The 20,097-nt window shown below is 41.9% G+C and overlaps 2 protein-coding genes across 5 annotated transcripts in view; one reads left to right on the top strand and one right to left on the bottom strand.

Annotated features, from left to right (window-relative positions):
* Window positions 1-2,280: 2,280 nt before the first annotated feature.
* Window positions 2,281-8,018, bottom strand: LOC127493574 (uncharacterized). The gene is made up of 5 exons (XM_070061298.2): window positions 7,639-8,018; window positions 7,456-7,552; window positions 7,220-7,311; window positions 6,006-6,800; window positions 2,281-4,428 (listed from the first exon to the last, which is right to left on the bottom strand). The coding sequence occupies exons 1-5, from the start codon at window positions 8,016-8,018 to the stop codon at window positions 4,416-4,418; spliced, it is 1,377 nt and encodes a 458-aa protein (XP_069917399.2). The 3' UTR covers window positions 2,281-4,415.
* LOC100340625 (cyclin-dependent kinase inhibitor 2A) overlaps window positions 7,307-20,097 on the top strand; it is a 26,978-nt gene continuing 14,187 nt past the window's right edge. Inside the window, exon 1 of one of the 4 annotated variants that reach the window (XM_089317851.1) lies at window positions 7,307-7,555. The gene's annotated coding sequence lies outside the window, so the exon portion shown is untranslated. Of the gene's footprint in view, window positions 7,556-7,617; window positions 8,210-20,097 lie in introns of those variants that run through there. The other 3 variants (XM_089317847.1, XM_089317845.1, XM_089317844.1) reach the window with 3 other exon arrangements.

The raw sequence follows: 20,097 nt of genomic DNA, 5'->3' as shown, positions 1-20,097 counted from the left end.
AAACTGTTGGTCACTATCTACTAAAGTTGAATTGAATTCATACATGAGTAAAATTCCAAACCAACAGGTATCTTGGCTGGCCTATATGTGATGGAGTTTGTTAACTATTTCCAGTCCTACAATAATGGAAATGTGTTCATTCCCTTTACTATACTGATTTTTATCAAGTTTTTCTCTATTTCATCTATGTAAATAGAATTACTCCTTTAAGTTCCCTACTGAGATGATCTTAACATCATTCCTTACATAAGAAATAGCATACTCATCTTAAAGAAACTCATCAGCTTTCATATATTGGCCCTATTAATTACTTACTAAAAGAAAAATTTGCTCTGATACCAGTGCTGCTAATGAAACAGTATGTAACTGGAAAGCAGTATATATTAAGTGCAGTAATGATATGAATGCCTCAAAAATGATCACCGACTCTGACTAACTTGAAGTTTGAATTAAATATAAACCAAAGAGTTTGCTGGAAAATGAACCATAAACAATATACCAAGATGGCATGCTGACCATCTCGCAGCTCTTCACATTATACTTGAAATGTATAAAGGAGCCCAAAGACCTATTTTAATCCCTTTGCCACTCAAAAGCCCCTGGCACTAGACTCCCAGTTGATATAGTCCATGCTGGCACAGAAAATATTTTACAACAGAATTCAACTCAGAGCTTTAAGACCAGTTACAATAATTAAACCATGCCTCATTTCCCTTTCACACTTGGCTTTGGCCTCTTCCCCAGATGAATAACCCTCTATTTGCCCTCTCACTATTATAAGTATCCTCTAGTCTGATGTGGTTGGTGCTACTGTCCCTGACTCAATTCCATTTTAAACTTCTATCTTCTACCTGTTTACAAATCTCTCCATCTTCTTGTCTTAGCTGAAAACTGGATCTTCCTAAAAGCTTTTACCTTGTTCTGCACCGTATCCTAGGTACTGAGTTATGGATTACAAAATGGAGGTTAGGACGAAGAATGAGTGATGTTTACATGGGTTTCAATGTAGGCCCAAAGCAAATGTAAGGATTATCCAGTGTTCTTCAGGTTTCTCTCCTCTTATGAATAATACAATTACACTGTATTTTCTTTATCTAAGCTTCAAACAAAGCCATTGTAGGTAATCACACATTTTTACAATGTGTATATGGGAGATAATACATAGACATAAAACATCAAACAATTTATTCTGTTTACTAACTCATAGACAAATCAGCAGACTATTGTCAACACAAAGTTCTTAAGGGTGACTGTTAAAAAGAGTTTTATGGAGTCATTTCTCTGTCCATCTAAAAGTCCCTAAGGTCCACCAATTTTCTGAGACACGCAAGTACCCTTCAGGACCCTAGGTATCCCTGCCAACATGCCACCTACCATTTTAAATTATAACCATGACTTGAAAGTAATTCAATTATCCTCCACTACTCTTTATTCTCAGGACTGCCTTTGATATTTAGAATTACCACAATAAGACTATTCTAGAATTTCATACTGGCTTTTGATCTGTTAAATGTCGTTGTAGGAGCAGGCGCTATAGCATAGCAGATAAAGCTGCTGCCTGCAGGGCTGGCATCCCATACTGGCACCGGTTCAAGTCCCGGCTGCTCCACTTCAGATCTAGCTCCCTGCTAATGCACCTGGAAAAGCAGAGGAAAGGGGTCCAAGTCCTTGGGCCCCTGCATCTACATGGGAGACCCAGAAGAAGCTCCAGGCTCCTGGCTCAGATCAGCCCAGCTCCAGCTATTACAGCCATTTAGGGGGTGAACCAGCGGATGTAAGATATTTCTCTCATTCTCATTCTCTCTCTCCCACCACCCTGTAACTTCACCTTTCAAATAAATAAATGTCTTAAAAATAAATAAATAAATGTCACTGTAAACAGAAAGATTTAATACCACCCCTTTTCTAATGAAAAATTAAATGAAACTTCATCCCACATTTAGTCCCAAGTACTTGTTCTACCTATACAATGGTGGTATTGGTCCTAGAAGTCATTTGAAGGGAAGTTTAAAACCACTTCCATTTGAGGGAATTAGTTCTCAACCCTGGCTCCTTGTCAGAATCACTTGTAATGTTTTCAAATTCAGACTTGCTGATCAGATCCAGGTCTGTAGACTTACAGTCCCTAGGTTTGGGCTCCCAAATTTCTGTGGCTGTTATTTTAATAATTCCTACTCAGATTAAACGTTCAAAAAGTCTAGAAAGCAAAAAGCATTAAGTAAAAACCAGTGAAACCTCCCCACATACCCCCGTTCTCACTACTCATTGGTAATCACTACATTTTTTTTAATGAACATGTATCTTTATTTCAATTTTAAAAGCCATCAATACAGTAACTGAATTTTCTTAGGTGAACTGCAAATATTTACATTAGAAATCAAAACCAATACAGATATTTTAAAAGACATCGAGTTTCTCATGTGCCTCCACATCAGTGAAGCATTTGGAAACTCCACTGTTTTTTTATGACAACTTTTGACTTCATGGGGACTCTGTGAGGACCTCTGGAATATCTGCTTCATAGGTCAGCCCATATTCAGGGCTTTCTTGAATTCCTTGTAAATTTCAATGAGCACCTTACCAAGTAAGTAGTACTTTAAATTTCAGTAGTTCTTAAAGGCAGTTTTTAAGAAATCAAATGTGCTCCCAATTTTTCCAAAATTGTACTAAAGATTTTTGAAATCCTTCATGTTCCAAAAAAATGATTAGGTCTCTTTACCAACTCTGCTGACCAAAGATGTTGAGGCCCAAAAGTCAGGCATGCCTCCTCTTCTTCTCAGTAAGTTATTTGGAATCATTAGAAAATTCGAGATGGACCATCCACAAGCACTAGCCTTATGATAAAGAAAAAAAAAGTGGGGAGGGCCTTCATCACTATTACTAAAATTTAATTATCCTTCTAGAAATATAGGTGCATAAAACTGTAAATATACTTCCATCAACACACACACATTTAGAAGATAAATGGATCATACTATTCTGTCATCTGTTTTTTAAATTAGCAATGGATTTTTGACAACTTCCATTTTCAAATCATGTAGATGCACTTCTTTTTCTTATGGCTGCAAACTTATGTTTCATAGATGAACCCTAATTTTTAAAACAATAGTTTCTTTTTATAAACATTTCTCTTTCTTCCATTTTGTTGCTATTATACACTGGCTAGAACTTTGCATATTTATATGAGTTATTTGTAGTAGGTTGTAGGTGTGAAATTGCTATGACTAAAGTATACTCCTTTATATATGTATGTATATACATCTGTAAAATCCATAGTTACATGTGTATGCACATATTTATATATTTGTGTGTATATCTTTTAATACCTAAAGATATGTGTGTATGTATACACACATAAATATGTATTTTTCATATTTAGGAAACTGCTGAGTCAAATGATATATATGCATATGCATATATATACACAAACACATGTTCCATATTTATATATAACTACATATATAGTATATATCTATATGTGTATATACATGCATATGTAGATATATACATATCTCCACACATTATTTCTGTGTACCTTTGCATACTTAGATAAATTGTGAGAGTGGAAGAGCTGAGTTGAAGGTGACATATATGCATATACAGTCTTGGTCAACACTATAATGTTGTCTTTCAAAGCAATTATGCCAGTATATAACAGTGTGTAGGAGTGAGTGGTTCCTGACAACCCTGCCACTTCATTTTCTTTTGTCACATTTATAGTGACATGCCATTGTTTTGTTTATATTTACTAATTAGACAATATATTTTTTCTTCATATACTCCATTGTTTGCATGTACTCTACTACAAGCTTCCTATTATATTCTTTAGCCATTTTTCTACTGGGTTGTCTTTTTTTACTGGTTTGTGCATTTACTTATAAATTCTAGATATTAATCTTTTTGTTGCTTATGAACAAATAACTGTTTCCTAACCTTGCTTATGGTATCTCTTGTCTTATGCCTTTGGAGGTTTAAGTTTGAGCATGAACAGTAATAGGACTGTTTCTTATGAGATTTTGATAACAAGAATTACCTAAGGAATATCTGGTGTCTTATGATATCATGGGGAACCGAGAGGACAAAGACAAGAAACATTCAGTAACCTTTTCTCCTCATCTCTGCCTGAGACGTACTTGCTGATCCAGAACAGAAAATTGTCTTCCCTATTAAAAAAAAAAAAAAAACTCAGAGAACTATTAGTTTCTTAGGTCAATGGAAGAGAGTGAAGAAAACCTCCGATATTCAATGATTCTGTGTGCATAAGTGACTCACAATTAACTCACACACTCTATTGACTCTGGCCTTAGGGACAACAGAAAGCACATTGGGCTTGCACTCAAAAGACCTTGCTGATGATGCCAGCCTTGTCACTTGTTCTAAGCAGGAAGTGTCCAAGATCTGAACCTCTCTGGGCCTCAGTCTTCATACCTGCAAAATAGGAGTAACAATTCCAAATTCAAAGAGCCGCTGTGAGAACAAAAGTGAGATAAGTTAAAGTATATACAAAGGGTATTGCCCATTTCTTTGGATTTTTGAAGACCATGTAGTCAAAAATCACATATTAGTTGTTTTGCCAGAGAATCATCTTCATAATTGCACTTGCTTACCCTAATATTAAAATTAGAATTCCCCTGTATATCACAACTGGTAAAGAACAGGTGTTGGTTAACAGGGAAACCCAAGACTGAATTTAAAAGTATAAAATTTAAACTATGTAATCATTCTGTAACTCAACTGACATTCCTCTGAAATGGACAACGGCCTTATCTCCAGGACAAGTTCCTGTGGAGAGAAAGTGGCTATGGTTTAAGCAAAACACGCCCAATCCATACAGATAAATCCCCAAATTTCAATTTGGTTCAGAAACTGAGGGTCAGAAGAGCCCTCAGGTATGGTATGACAATGTGATGGTTTGTTTTATGTGCCAACCTGATTAGGACGTAGTACTCAGTTTTGTGGTAAAACATCACCTAAATGTTGCTGTGAATGTATTTTTTAAGATGTGATTAATAGTTAAGCCAATAAAAACTATTAATAGTTTTAATATTTAAATATTAATAGAAACTATTAATAGTTAATCCAATAGAAACTATTAAACCTCCATAATGCGAGTGGGCCTCATCCTACCTGTTGAAGGGTTGAAGAGAAAAGTATGAGGTCCCTCAAGAAAGAATTCTGCCTCCAGACTCTGACTCAGACCCCTTGCTGCAGGGTCACCAGCTGGTCAACCTGCCCCCCCCCCAAATTAACAATTTGCCAGCAAGTCCCATCTCCAGCCCCCATCTCCCCAGCCAGTTCCTCAAAGTACCTCTGTGTGTGTGTGTTTCCATATGTATATATACACTTCTATTTGTATATACACACATATACCAGCAGTCTTCCAAAACTTCATGGAAATGCACATTATCAAAGAGCAATGCATGGATTTCAATTACTTTTGCACCAAAATAAGCTTATCTTTTAAATCTATCTTCCAGTAACTTTCTAAAGTACCCTCTTGTGTACACACCACACCACACACACACACACACTACTGGTTCTGTCTCCCTAGAGAACTCTGGCTAAAATGAGTAACAAATTCAAGAGATGTGTAAGAAGGGCCTTCCCCACCACGGTTTAATGCCTGCCTGGGCCCAGGAAACCCGTCACCACTGGCAGTTCTTCAGCTGTTTCCCTTCACAACTGCCCAACCAAGCGCCCTCATTACATTGGATTTTCACTCGTTCATCTCTCCTTTGAGGTTTTTTGGGGGTTGGGGGTGGGGAGGGCAGGGCCCGTGTCATGATCGCAGAGAAGACAGAGCAGGATCCGGTTCCCGCGGAGCTCGTGAGAGACAGACACAGCAAACAGGTAAGCAAACCTGCAGTTAGGACCACTGCTGTCAGGACAAAGGCAGCGCGCGCTGACAGTGCCTGCCTGAACCGGGCAGCATTTCTTCGCGGCGACAGCTGAAGACACAACTCCAGGAGGAGCCAGCCTCGTGGAGAGCGAGAAGGAACGCTTACCCCGGCAGCAGGGCGGCAAGAGCCGCAGCACGCGGCACGGCGCTCGGGAGCCTGGGCGGGCACCCAGGCCGCAGCCCCGCGCTCGGGAACAGCCGACAGGGGCATCTACGAATACCTGACAGGCATTCAGAGCGGCTGTGCAGCGACGGCCAGTCCCTCGGTCCCGAGTTCGGACAGCGACGTCCTGTGACGGGTGGGGGATGGGAGCAGGGAGGCCGCGCGTGCTCCGCCCGGCCCCCGGGTGACAGCACGGCCATAACGCGGTAGGTGGCCCCACCTTCCTCCTCGCGGAGCGCTGGGGCTTGGCGTCTGATCCACTGAGAGCTCCGCCAGCTCCCACGCTGCCGTGGAATGGGTCCCGCTTCTGCAACGAGGCCACTAGGCCCAAGCAGACGAACGGAAACCCGCAGCGAGGCGGGCTCCATTTCCAGGCTTCGAAAGCCGGGCCCAGTCCTGCAGCGTCCTGCGCACGCCGGGCCGCCGCTCCAGCCCCGCGAGACTCTGGACAGATCCCCGCAGACCGCAGGCCCCTCGGAGGTCCGGACGCCCAGGCAGCGCGGCGCGCCTGGAGCCGGCGTCCCGGCTCGACTTCCCTCTCGCCGAGAGCAGCCGGGCCCGCGTCCGAGCTGCAGACCCCGAGCCGATTCGCCAGAGTGCGCCCTGGGACCCGGCTCTCCGTGTCCTCGGCCGCCTCCGCGTCCTCGCCTCACCCCCGCTCCCCGCCGCGCCTTCCTTTCCTTCCCCGGCTTTTCCTGCTCCGAGAGGACCGCGGCGGGGAGGAGCAGGGCAGTGTGTCTAGAAAGAAAGGATCAGTGATGTGGAAGGAAACTGGGGGCAGAGGGCGGGGGCGGGGAGAAGAGGGAGGGACGGCGGCCGCGGGGACAGGCAGCGGGAGCCGCGGGTGTCGCAGGCCGGGCGCTGAGGGGGAAGCAGCGGACCCAGCTGAAGGACCCAGAACCGCGCCGCGCCGGGCGCCCGGGAGCGGCCCCGGGTGGGGTGGGGGGAGGGGCCGCGGCCGGAGGAGGAAAGAGGAAGAAGCGCTCAGATGCTCCGCCGCATCTTGAAGTCAAAACCGAAAATAAAACAGCCCCCGAAGAAGCGGACTGGGTTCGAGCTCCAGCCCGGCGCCCCTCGCCCCGGGCGGGCGACGCGACAGCGGGTCCCGGCAGGGGTGCGCGCACCGATTGGGCCCGCGGGGTCTCCGCTCCGCCTACCTGGTCCGGCGCCGGCCCCAGCTCCAGCGGCGCCCAGAGACCGCAGCCGGCAGCGCGCAGCGGTTCGGCTCAATGTCGCTGGCTTCCCAAACCTAGAACCGGAGCGGAGCGGCATTTTCTTTCAAAACTGACACTCAGCCTCCTGATTGGCGGACACAGCCATGAGAGGACCTTGCTCGTCTCTCTTTCCTTTGCTCTTTTAAGTAATCCGGTGTTGCAGAAAACAGAAGACAGACTCCGGACGTGGGGCGTGAGGAATAAAGGCCGCGGACAGAGGCGCGGGCCGGGAGCGGGGAGGCTAGCGGGACCCGAGCCGCGGGAGCGCGGCTGTTCCTGGTAGGCCGCGTCAGGTGACGGATGTTGCGAGGGGGGCGGGCTGCCCGGGGATGCGTTCTGGCTGCAGGCGCTCGGGCTGTCACCGCGTGGGGCGCCCGCGCTGAGGGTGGGAAGGTGGCGGGGCGGGGGGTGGGGGCGCGGATAGGGCGGGAAAGAAGCGGTAGGCGGGAGGCAGAGGAGCCCAGGGCGCGAGCACCCCAGCGCGCGCCTCCCTCCGGGCGCCCGCGACAGCCTTTCCCGCGCGCGCCGGACACTGAACGGTCCCGAGCCCTTGGAAGGTGGAGAGGAGGAGGGGGCCGGGCGCGCGCAGGGACGCGAGTGCGCGCCTTCGGGGCGGAGATGGGTTGGGGGCGGCGCGCGGGTCTGAGTCTGCAGTCGGGGGGCCGGGGCGGTGCTGCTCACCTCCGGTGCCAAAGGGCGGCGCAGCGGCTGCGGAGCTCAACGGTGGTGGAGGCCAGAACATGGTGCGCAGGTTCTTGGTGACCGTCCGCATTCGGCACGCGTGCGGCCCGCCTCGAGTGAGGGCTTTCGTGGTGCAGATCGCGCGGCCTGCGGGTGAGTGGGCGGCGCGGAGCGTGCGGGCCGATGCGGCCCTCGTGCTGATGCTAGTGAGGAGCCAGCGCCGAGGGCAGCAGCCGCAACCTAGAAGACCAGGTAGGAAAGGCCCTCCGAAAATCCCGGGCGCTGTGGCGCTCGGCTGATTGCGTTTGGCGTGATTTAATACACAGATAAGTCATGGTCCTGGCGAGGCGAGGAGGAGGAGGAGGTTACGGGGGCGGGGGATGGACGCTGTTTCCCCCGGTCGGGTTCCAGTGGCTTAGAGATGCGACTCTCCCGAAACCTTGCGCCCCGAGCCCTCTTCACACCCTTGCTTGGTGCTGTGAAACTCGGAGGGCCACGGAGAGCTGCTCAGCCCACCCTAGAAGTCAGGGACCGTGAATTTCCTGGGTGGGAGTCAGCAGACCGCACACACACGCACACCTCGTGGGCAAGGTGTATTTTCGGCACACTGCCTTTCGCCCTGGGGGGAATTTAGGCTAACGGTCTTTGTTTTCTGGAGGCCGCCTTTTTTTTTTTGGTTCCTCCCTCTCCCGGGCCTCCGAGCTCGGGCACCCCTCCCTCCTTCTAGGAGAGCAGAGGACACGCGGGAGTGGGAGCCCGCGCAGTTCGACTTCCTGATCGAAGGATCAGTAACTGCCCCTGGAGCAAACACGTGCTGTCGGGGATCTTGCAGCCAGCAGAGGTGCGCTTACGTGGTCAGGAAAAAGTGGCTGTCTCGTCGGCCTGGGCGACAGAAAGTCCTCGGGACCTTGCTCCTGTGTTTAGCAGACGAGAGAGGTGCAGTGAGGTCCCCGAGGAATCACATTTCAGCCTGTTTTCTTCATCTCTGACCACAATTAACACAATTTTTAAAAATGAGGCCTACTTCTTAAAAAACAGAATCCGAAGTAGTTTTATCCTCAAGTGGGATGAATCTTTGCACACAGTGTAATTTCCTACGACCAGAGACACTGGGGAAAACGATCTAGTCACAATATGCTGAATGCTAAATTAAAACTTGGATAATAAGTCTAAAAATAATTTAGCGAGGCGCCATTTCTTGTGACCTTCCTGGTGGCATGGCTTTCCCCGGAGTTTATAGCTTCAATAAAGCAAAGGCCTGTAAAGAGACAGAGAGGGAGCTTCTTTACTACTACGAGGTTGATTGGCTTTTTGACGTGAAAGTGGAAAACTATCAGCGTTTTTGATGCCTCAATTTCTGTTAGCAAAAAATCTAACAATGAATAGCATAAATGTGCATTTCTTCATATTGCTATGAAAGCTCACTTTTTAAAAAATCAAACCAGAGATTTTAAGGCTTGCTAGATCTCATTTTAGTTTATTTTAAAACATCAACAAGACCCTGCTTTATTTTCTAACAGTGGCTTATCAGCAAACGCTTAGCCATTTTGAAACATGTGCTTGAATTTAGTGGTTAATATTCCTCTCTTTATAATAGTTGTCTTATTTCTATAGTTAATATTATTCCCTATATAAAATTACTTATATTACAAAGTTGCTTATGGAAATCTATAGTAACAAAGTAAAAAATAGGTAGGAATGTAAATACTAAAATCCTGTATTTTCTATTTCAGGAATATGAAACAATATTATGATTAGGGAGTATATTCACTTTGAATATATTTGTGATATAAAATATTAATATAAAAATGACAGGCATGTTGAAAGCAGTCATTCATTTTTATTTAGGTATAAATCAATTTTCAGGAATTATGTGTGAAGTTATTTAAAAGCGTATTCATTATATGAAAGGCCTGATTTTCAGCAAGCATCTGATGATAAAACACACTGTTTGAATAGAACAGACCATGCCTTGAAAATATGTGCAATTTCCAGCTTAGTATGTGAAATTATACACGTACAATATAAACATCTGGCAGTGGTAATTATAATGCTATGTAATCATAAATTTCACATTTATATATTAGTCCTGTGGTTATATGCATTTAAGAATATATATGAATGCTAATTGCATTGGGACTCATGCAGTTTCTTGAGGTGCAAGAGCAAAAAAATTACTTGTATGAATTTTGTATTTAAAGTCAATACAAATATGTAAGATATTACTTTAACATTTTCTAAATTTCTTCAAAAATATTCATTATGCCTTTATTTTTATGGGATTTATAGTATATATAATGAAATTCTATATTACTAGTTTCTTATCCACATATACCTGATGAATTATGCTATTGATCTGTAACCTTTTGCCTTGGTGTGCTTACAAGTAGTCATAGTTTCATTATGAAGATAAATGTGCATTTATTTGTATCTATTGGGAGCTTTTAGTGTTTTACCATACATTTTATAGCAGAGTCATATTGAGGTTTTAAGTAGTGTGCAGTTGGCATAAATAAGCATTCCCAATGAATATACTCCCTAATTTGTATTGTGTTCTAAATGAACATTAGGCATTTCAGAGATCAATATTTAATATTCACTTTGCTTCTTTAAGGACTATTGAATTTAAAAAAAGATCATTGTCATCCTAAGGCAACAATATCATGGCCTGTTGCTCTCAGTGTCTGTAATGTTTCACAGACCTGCTATTACATGTTAGTTCATCACTGGTAGCTACTGTTACCAGTTTAGTTTTCCTAATGTGAATGATTCCTGTTAGTAAAGTAGTACAGATCATTTCAAAAAATATTCTTATAGCAAAGCTGAACATCTTTTACTCTTTTAAAATCTTTAATACTTTTTGAGATACATGAAAATCTTACTAGTCTTCTATACTAAAACACCTAGGCCGAACTAAAACTGAAACTCCATGCTAAAACACTGTAGACTCTTGCCACAAAACCCAATCTCAGAGTATTTTGGTCCTTCATTTCTGAAGTTTAAATTATGTAAGCAATGAGTATGGTTTCTCTTTCTAAACACAAACTTATAATATTGAACATGCATTTTTTTAAAAAAGTATGGTTCTCTAAATTCTGATTCTCACATACCTAATCACTAATATTATCTTTATTGCCTGATGAAATTAATGCACTTTCTGGAAATCTCCATAGGCAAGAAAAAGTGTTGTAGTATGTATCAAAAGCTTTTGGATTGTTATTAATTTTTTACTTGAAAAGGAAACAGAGATTTCCTATCCAGTATTTTACTCCTCAAATGCCTACAACAGCAGGGGCTGGAATAACACTAAAACTGGAAGCTCAGAACTCATTCAGGGTCTTCTAGTGAGTGGCAGGGACCCAACTACTTGAGCTGACTCCCAGGGTGTGGAAACTGGATGCAGGACCCCAAGCCAGGTGGTCCAATATGCAATGTGAGCGTCCCAAGTAGCTAGGCCAAATGAAGGCCCCAAGAACTCTAAAAAGACTCATATATGCATTTCAGAAATTCTATATCTAGGAATCACCCTCAGGGAAGAAAGATTCTAATAAAAATCGACAGAGATGGATAAATAGTAGCAAGAAATTGAAGGTCGCCTAAAATTCTAGCAGCAAAATTTTAAATCATGTCACATGATTTATTGAATATTGAAGAATATTGAAGAATATTTAGTAGAATATTAAAATCATGAAATTAGGTGAGTTTTTAAAAGTTAAGATTCAAAGCTGTACATAACCTTTTTTTTCTCTAGCATACACACGCACGTTTGCTGTCTTATGGGCACTCTCTCTCTCCCTCTCACTATATAATGGAATTTAGTTATTTCCTCTGGATGGGAGGTTGGGGGAATGATATTTTCTTCCTTACATTTTTGAGTGTTCAAGGTGCTGTGACCCTCACCAGCAAGCTCCATGGCGTTTCCAAAGTCGTTGGTTCTGTATCTATTGCCGTTAGCCTTGGGTGGGTAGAGAAGAGCAAGGCGGACGGGATTTGTGCGCGTATATTAGAAGGTGGCCTTAACAGTCAGGGAAAGCAGGACAGGGCCCTAACGGGAGACACACGTAGTTCCATCTTAGAAGGTTCTTGGGTTCTAGGCCTCTGGTCCTAACACTTGCGTCCTCCTGACGATCTCTTCTCCCAACCCCACCCCTCCTCACCCTCCCGCGCCCGCACAAGACCTCTCCCCGCGACTCCAGGCAGCGGCTTGCTGCCTTCCCCACCCCCTAGAGCTCGGTTGGGGTTCAAGCGGTGTCCCCAGGACCCCAAAGAGCGTCAGTAGGTGGCAGGTGGAATTCGCGCTGCTCTGATCTCCGCTCGCCCACCCGCTGCTCCCCTGCGTCCTCTACCCCTACCTCCGCATCCTCTAAGTTCCTAGAGACAGAGGCTGCTGATGCCGAAGATTTCATTAGCACTAGCGCAGGACCCTCCAGCGAGAGTGTAAACGCTTGGCCCATTTAGATCCCTCTCCCCACCCCCATTTCTCGAAGCCCGCCCCCCCCCCCCCAAGCCGTGTCCGCCGGTAATAGGTGATCACGGTGACGGTAACTACAGACACGGATTTAATCACGCTGTGGGGCTCCATTAGGAGGAAAGGCAGTGGGGGAAGCGGGCGGAGTCTGCGCGGGCCTCCTGGATGCCGGAGGGAGGGAGGGAAGGAGGGAGAACTGGAGGCATCCTCCAGTCGCCAGCCCGGCTGGGTGCTGGCTAGGCCTTCTGTGGCGGGGGCCGGGGTGGGGAGCGAGTCATGTGAGCCGGGGAACCTGGGCGTGGAGCGCCTCGCAGCCCTGGCGGCCTTTCCGTTCTCTCGCTAGCTGGAGACACAGGGGAGTGGAAAGGCCTCCCCATCTCGGTTTCTTGTCTGGGGGTGCAGGACGATGTAAAGACTAGCCTAGTGATGATGTCTCACAACTGTTTTCTTTTTACATTACAGCTGCTCCCAAGTTTGAAAAATGCCACCCCCATGCCCCCCGCCCAGTTAAAACATTCAAATGAAATCGCTAATTAGAATGAAGAGTTCTTAGGGGTTATTAAAACAAGATCTGCTTCTGAGACAACAAGCCAAATGATGGAGAACACGGTTTTGTTCAGTAGGGCAAGGAAGATCTCAAAGGCTTTGACTCCTCGTAGAAAATGCCCACAATTCGGGACCTCAGTAGAATCCCCATGTCCTAAATCATGTGTATTCAGCAAGCCCAGGTGTACTTACAGTTGTTGAAGTTAATCAGTGTCAATAGCATTTGTTTAAGGGAGAGAGGACTGAGGAAAATCTTGCTGCTTGTCCGTGTTTCTCAGTGTAGTCACTTGTTTCACGAACCCTGGAAAGAGCTTCACATTTGGGCAGAACTATATAATTAAATAATAATAATAATAATACAAAGGAAAAAATATCACACGATTTAAATTCCCAAAGAATCAGAGATCCATTATAAAAGAGAAAGTTGACTTTTATATTGTAACATTGGCTATGTCAGTGAAAGCACAATATTTGTATCACAAAGAACTTTTTAATTCTTCTTTACCCAGCTCTGTTTTCTCCTTCACCTGCGCAACAAAATCTTGTGATTGATTTAAATAGTTGTACAGTGGGGATTTTTTAAAGGGAAGAAAGCTTTTGTAGTATTTCAGAAGGCTATGAACAAAGATGTAATCTCTTACGCAAATTGAAACTAATAAAATTGTACAATTGGAGTAGAGTAAAAAATGCCTTTGCTTCTTCATTTAAGCATGTAAGTAACCAGAAGTCAAGAAAGCATGGCAGACGTTATCAACAATATTATTACTTGGATGCTATAAAAAATATATATTTCTGCACTTCACTTCCAGAAAATCTGATCCCTTTACTACAAGTCTCTTAAGTCATCTCTGTTACAAGTGGCCCATTGGGATACAATTCGACAAATACAGGCAATGTTGCTTTTTAGTATTAGTTTTACTTATTTATTTTAAAACTGAGTTTCTAAGTTAGATTTTAATTTATAGTCAGTAGGTCACACTTTGGGTCCCAGGAAGGAAAGTCTGGGCATCAATGGAGGTATTTCACCAAATGGAGCATGCACTTCACTGTTACATGATCCTTCATCTGAACAAGAAAAAAAAAATTGCCTTTTAGATGCCAGATTTTCATAACCAAAACATAATATTAGAATTATGTAACAGTATATATTTATGTTTTAAAGCTTGAAACTTGAAACATTTCCACAGGGGGTGTATATTGTATCTTTTAAAAAGCATTATAGGCACTTACCTCTGTTTACACAGGATAAATGAATCTCATTCTCGGTCTCTCTGTCTACACATTCCTACAAGTGTGTGTGTGTGTGTGTGTGTGTGAAGGGTTTTTTTAAATTTCATTTTATTATCCAAATCAGGCTCATAATAAACATGACAACCTGCAATTATGTAGGACAGAAAAAAACAAGTCAGAAATGTTTCAGGGGCTTATATTGGTTAAGATCAAAGCTTGATTGCAGTTAAAGGTAGCTCTAACAGAATAAAGCACTTACGGACAAAATGATGAGTCTGTGTCTCTCTAAGAGCCAAATAACAAGGGTGTAAATACCGATGAATAATTTAAGCTTAAGAATAATTTCCAAGAAAAACAAAAATATTCCTCCCAGATTATAGTCATATTTTTTCTGCTTTTAAACTAACTTTGTCTAATATTACACCAATGACTTTGCAGATGCATTAGAAAAAGCTTATGTTTTGCTTTCTTTTCTCGAGGGCCACCATTTTCTTGCTCTGATTCTCCAGGCTGCCAGTTCTTCTGACTCAGCAATTGTATAACTCTCTCACCCAATTTAAAGAAACAGCAGCTACCCGCAGAACAATCACTGCCCCCAACTAAAAATTTTTCCCACTCTGTAGAGTAAGTAGTATCTTTTATCTCTGAAATAAGTGTTAAATGCCCATACAACCTGAGCACCCAATTTTACACCATGAAATTTGCATGCTGAGTAGCTAAAGGTGAATATATTTTGTATAACATTTGATTTTTAAAAGAAGTTTACTGAAACTTTCTTCCAAAAGCATACAATAAGCTTCTCTTTTCCTTCAGAAATGATTGTGAGGAACTTAACAGAACAGTTGGACTTGCGTTGTCTCATTAATTTTCCCAGTATACTTCTGTTTTAGATATTTTATTTTCTCATTTCATAGATCTGGAGATTGAGGTTCAGATAGGTTTCATGGCCTGCCCAGAGTCACTGGTAATTAGTACATGATTGAGGTTGATATATGTATGGTTCAGTTTATATATATATAAACTCATGTGTATATACATATATGCATATATATATATATATATATATATGGTTCAGTTCTACCCCTTCTGGTTTATTGTTGTTTTGTAAGTTTGTTTAAGCTTCTTGGGTCTCTGTGGCATTCAGCATCAGGCATATCATATATGTCCCAGTAAATATTTATTGATTGAGTGAATAAGAAAATTATGAAAAAATAAGGCAATATAATAACTGAAGTTCTTATGGGCTCTAAAAATCACCAAATCAAAATAAAACAAAGAAGTTAACATCTTTTAAAAATATATTTCTTGCCAAGAATAAGATGAATTGAAACTGCTCTTGTATGTCTAAGGTATTTATGCCCACTTTAATTTATGCAACCAGCATAGGAACTACTTGGGGCATGTAGTTAGTAGAAAAATCATCTTGGTGTTCACATGAACTCTGATCATATTCCTTTTTTTCTTAAACTTAATAGCTATTATAAGTATTAGGACTAAGTACTTGAAATCTCATTGCTTCCACTTTCTCTTATGTAAACTGGAGACAATAGTACCCTATAGTATTCATAGAATAATAACTGGATACAATAGCAATGTTAAGATTCATCGTAAACTTTCAAGTAACATAAACCATGTCATTAAGAAAGCACCTACTTCTTTAGGATTTAATTACTCAGAGTAGCCAAAAATTCCTGAACTCCATTTGAAAGAATATATGCATCATAATAAAAATATATTTATTCAAATGTCTAACACATTTCAAGGTGTGAAATAAAATCAATGTATAGATGTCTACTTTTTAATCTACATTTGATGGAAACCTTATGTGGTGGCCTTCAGACAGTAATTCTAAGCTCTAGTGTTTATAATTATTAGGTAATCAATATTTATAAACCTCTGTTTTCTAAGGCTGAACATCACATGATTTTTAAAGAACTGAAAAAATAGTTATTAACCTATCTTCAAATTATTTTAAAAATAAATATACAAAATAATTTCTAGAGGGTCCCTGGGGGTAATTATAGTCTTGATTTCTTCAAAATGATTGTTGCATTCGGAATATCTGAATCAAAACTTTTGGGCATAAAAACTCTAAAAATTCTTTATTATTAAAAATAGCATGTGTAAGAGATGGAGGAGAAAGAAGCAGAAAACATGAAAGTCATCCGCAAAACCTTCAAAATGTCTGCTTTAGACACTGACCTGAAAATATGCACATTTGAAGAAGTTATTGATAAGTAGTATATCAAAGAGACAAAATACAGTAAATGTACTTCCTGTGGTCATCAGCTGAAAAGGCAGGGCATGTTTTAAAGGAGGAAGGGTTGAGAATAAAAGTTTAGGAAAGCAAATTTTGCAACTTTTCAGTTTTGTGTCTTCCACTTGAAATGCACCCCAAGAAGTGGTAGCGGAAACACAGAAAACAGAACACAGTGACACACTCCAGAGTCACTTCCCATGATTTAATGAGTTTTTTTTTCTTTTTCTAGATGCTCTTTTGTTGTAAGACAGGCAACTTTGTCACAGAGAAGCCCTGTTTTCAGCTAGTTAGAATTCAGAGAAGGCAGGGCTCTTCATATCTTTTGGAAGGGAGTTTCCTGTTGAAATAACACATACCTACAATGAATAAAAAAAATACCCAACGGAAGATAGGCCTTTATGGCCTAAATAATAAACATGATGGTAAATGTCATACGTATTCTCAAAAAAGAGTTAAGTTTTTCTAACCTGATGTACACCTGAATTTTCGTACAGCTGATGTTCTTGATTCCTCAAAATAACTTTGTGAGGTAAGTTTTATTTTCCCTACTTTGCAAGGTGAAAAAACAGACTTCAGAAAGTTAAGATAATTTATTCAAGCCTCAGGTAAGGGAACAGAGGCTCAGAAAGAATATCTAACTTTTTCAAGCCTTCAGTTCTGGTAAAAAGGGATGGGCTCTGATTGTGCCGGCCTATTCCCTTGCACTGCATTGATGTCTCCTCCACAATTATAATTAAGGATATGATTGCCATTCCCACCATCCATATTTAACCAAGTCAAAATAAGCAGCTATGGCCATACAAAGAATAACAAGAGAGAACCTGAGTCCAAAAGCTGTGGCAAACATTTTTTAACTGGGTAATTTTGGCAATGTGCCACCCCTCCATTTTATTATCAGTAAATCAAAGAGATGGCTTATTGAAAAGCGGTTTTGCAATATGTATTAATGAGCTTTGTACTCTTTGGAAAGCTGCAACATTGTTTGTTGTAGCAATTAGAAACATCTTATATACTAATGTAACAGCAGGAGCCTTATTAAGCAAACTAACAACTTTTTTCAGTAGAATATTTTACACTTGTTACAAGTAATGTTTATGAAGTTCACGAAGAAATTTCAGTAATGCTCTCATGATATGAGTTAGGGAAAGCTCCTTTCAAAACTGGACAATATCTACAAGGTAAAGACTGAGCAAGCAAAAAGGAAGGAAATATTTCAAAATGTCAATAGTTATTGCTTCTGTGTAGTGTATCACTTTATGCTGCTCACTCCTCTTTTTTTTTTTTTTTACATATATGAGCTATAGTTAGGGAAAAATCATCCAAAATGGAGGAAAATGGATTAAATGAGGGGATTTTGAGATCCAAAAGTTCTATCACCAAGTTCCTGAAAGTAGATATTGTTATCTTGGTCCCGGTATTGCAATCTGTTTGGGAGCTCAGACCTTAAAGGCAAGAAAGCATAGTTGAGTTGTATACCTTATACTGTATAAATTAGTCACATGGAAGCATCCTACTGGAAAGGGTATGGACCTCTCAGACAGAACTGGGAACCTTGAGTAAAACTGCTTAATAATACTTGTCCCGTGGGTAGGTTTCAATGAATGATAGCCACTATTGTTTTCTTGGCAACTCTGAGCTTCTTTTTGTCTTTGTTTCCCCCCTCCTTCCCCTCCCCTGCCTCCCCTCCCCCTCCCCTCTCCTTCCTCCCTTCCCTTTCTTCTTCTTCTTCTTCTTCTTCTTTTCTTCCTTCTCTCTCTCTCTCTCTCTCTCTCTCTCTCTCTCTCTCATCTATATGTCCTCTAATTATATGCCTATTGCTTATATTGTTTCCCAGGATGAGGCTAATCTCAATATCTGAATATATAAACAAATTACAAATATGCCCACATTAACAGAAATACCTATATACAACACACAAGTATGGACACATACTCATATATTTACAAACAGACATGGCTGTCCTAATCTTTTAGTTCTTTCAGCTGACCAAGCAGCTAAAAACAAATATAAGTAATTCACCATAAGAATTTCTTCAACATGCAAAAGGATAAATTTACAGAATAGTTGTTAGGAAGTGATTATTTTATCAGCTGCAAAGGTTTCTCATTTAGAATTCATGCTAGAGATATTTTAATAGCATATTTATTAGATTTAAAATCACATGTGTTTTATACACAATTTAGAAAAGTCATCTAGAGATGTGGCATTTCACTTAATGGTTAACCATCTGGTATTGGAGTACCTACCTGGGTTTGATTCTCAGGTTTTGTTGCTGACTTTGGTTCCTGAATCCACCCTCCTGGCAGTGCAGACTGGGAGGTAGCACAAGGAATTGAGGGAGACCTGGATTGTGTACCTAGCTCCTGGATTCCACCCAGCTCATGCCTCAGTCTTTGCAGTCATTTGGGGAATGAACCAATGTATGAGAGTATTTTCTCTCACTCATGTGCTCTCAAGCTCTCTCTTCCTCTCAGATAATATTTTTTTTAAATTAAAAATAAGTGACATCCAAAGTGGACATTTGCACAGCAGTTAAAATGCTACTTGGGACACCCACGTGCCATATCAAGGTGCCTGGAGCAGAGTCCCTGCTCTACTTCAGATTTCATCTTCCTGCTAATGTGCAATGTGGGAGGCAGCAGGTGATGGTTCAAGTACTTCAGTCCCCACCACTCACGCAGAGGCCCTGTATGCAGTTCCAGGCTTCTGGGCTCAGTATGGCTCAGCTCAGCCTGTTGTGGGCATTTGGGGAGAGAACAGTGGATGAAATGAAATATCTCTCTCAATCTCACCCCCTCTCCTTTTTTCTCTCTGCTTTTCAAATGAATTAAAAAAGCAAAAATGAAACTGTAAGGGGGCTGGTACTGTGACGTAGTGGATAGAATTGCCACCTGTGATGCCAGCATTCCATAGGGCACTGGTTTGAATCCTGGCTGCTCCTCTTCTGATCCAGGTCCCTGCTGGTGTGCCTGGGAAAGCAGAGGAGAATGGCCCAGGTACTTGGGCCCCTGCACCCACATACAGGACCTGGAAGAAGCTCCTGGCTCCTGGCTCCTGGCTCCTGGCTTTGGCCTGGCCCAGCCCTCGTCATTGTGGCCATTTGGGGAGTGAATCAATGGATGGAAGATCTCTCTCTCTCTCTTTCTCTCTCCCTCCCCCTCTCTCTGTAACTCAGACTTTCAAATAAATAATATTTTTAAAAAATAAAAATTAGAAAGAAAAGGCATCTGCTTTATAACATGTAATACACTTCTAAGTTTTTCTCAAATTATCAAGACAGTAGTACAGATTTTATATCCAGTTATAACCACTTTGGAGGAAAAAGGGCAGAAAATCATGACTTACCAGTAATCATGAATTAAGTCTATAATAATTAAGGCATTTTGAATTTTGTGCTGCTTGCTAAGATCCTGCTTGGGCAGAAAGAGAAATTTTGTCATATTTCTGAGTGTACAGAAATAGTATGGAACCCCTAAAAGAGTGCCTTGGAAAATAATAATTCTCAATAATTATGCATATTAATTTAATTAGAGAACAACAGGGAGAAAGAAACAACCTCCATTTTAACGCCGTGTAGATCTGTTCCTGCATTTTCTGAGCAAGCTTGCTTGGAAACCTGCTCTGTTGTCTAAGAGG

The sequence above is a fragment of the Oryctolagus cuniculus genome, chromosome 1 (assembly GCF_051225735.1).
Source record: "Oryctolagus cuniculus isolate XC-2025 breed Fujian yellow rabbit chromosome 1, ASM5122573v1, whole genome shotgun sequence".
In the NCBI taxonomy this organism is placed as follows: Eukaryota; Metazoa; Chordata; class Mammalia; order Lagomorpha; family Leporidae; genus Oryctolagus; species Oryctolagus cuniculus.
This window is presented reverse-complemented; position numbering and strand designations above follow the sequence as displayed.

Coding starts and splice junctions, on each gene's coding strand:
- LOC127493574 (XM_070061298.2), bottom strand. CDS start 8,018: ATGTTCTGGCCTCCACCACCGTTGAGCTCCGCAGCCGCTGCGCCGCCC. Junction 7,553..7,638: donor CAGCGCGGGCGCCCCACGCG/GTGACAGCCCGA, acceptor GCGGCCTACCAG/GAACAGCCGCGCTCCCGCGG. Junction 7,312..7,455: donor CCTCACGCCCCACGTCCGGA/GTCTGTCTTCTG, acceptor CTCCGGTTCTAG/GTTTGGGAAGCCAGCGACAT.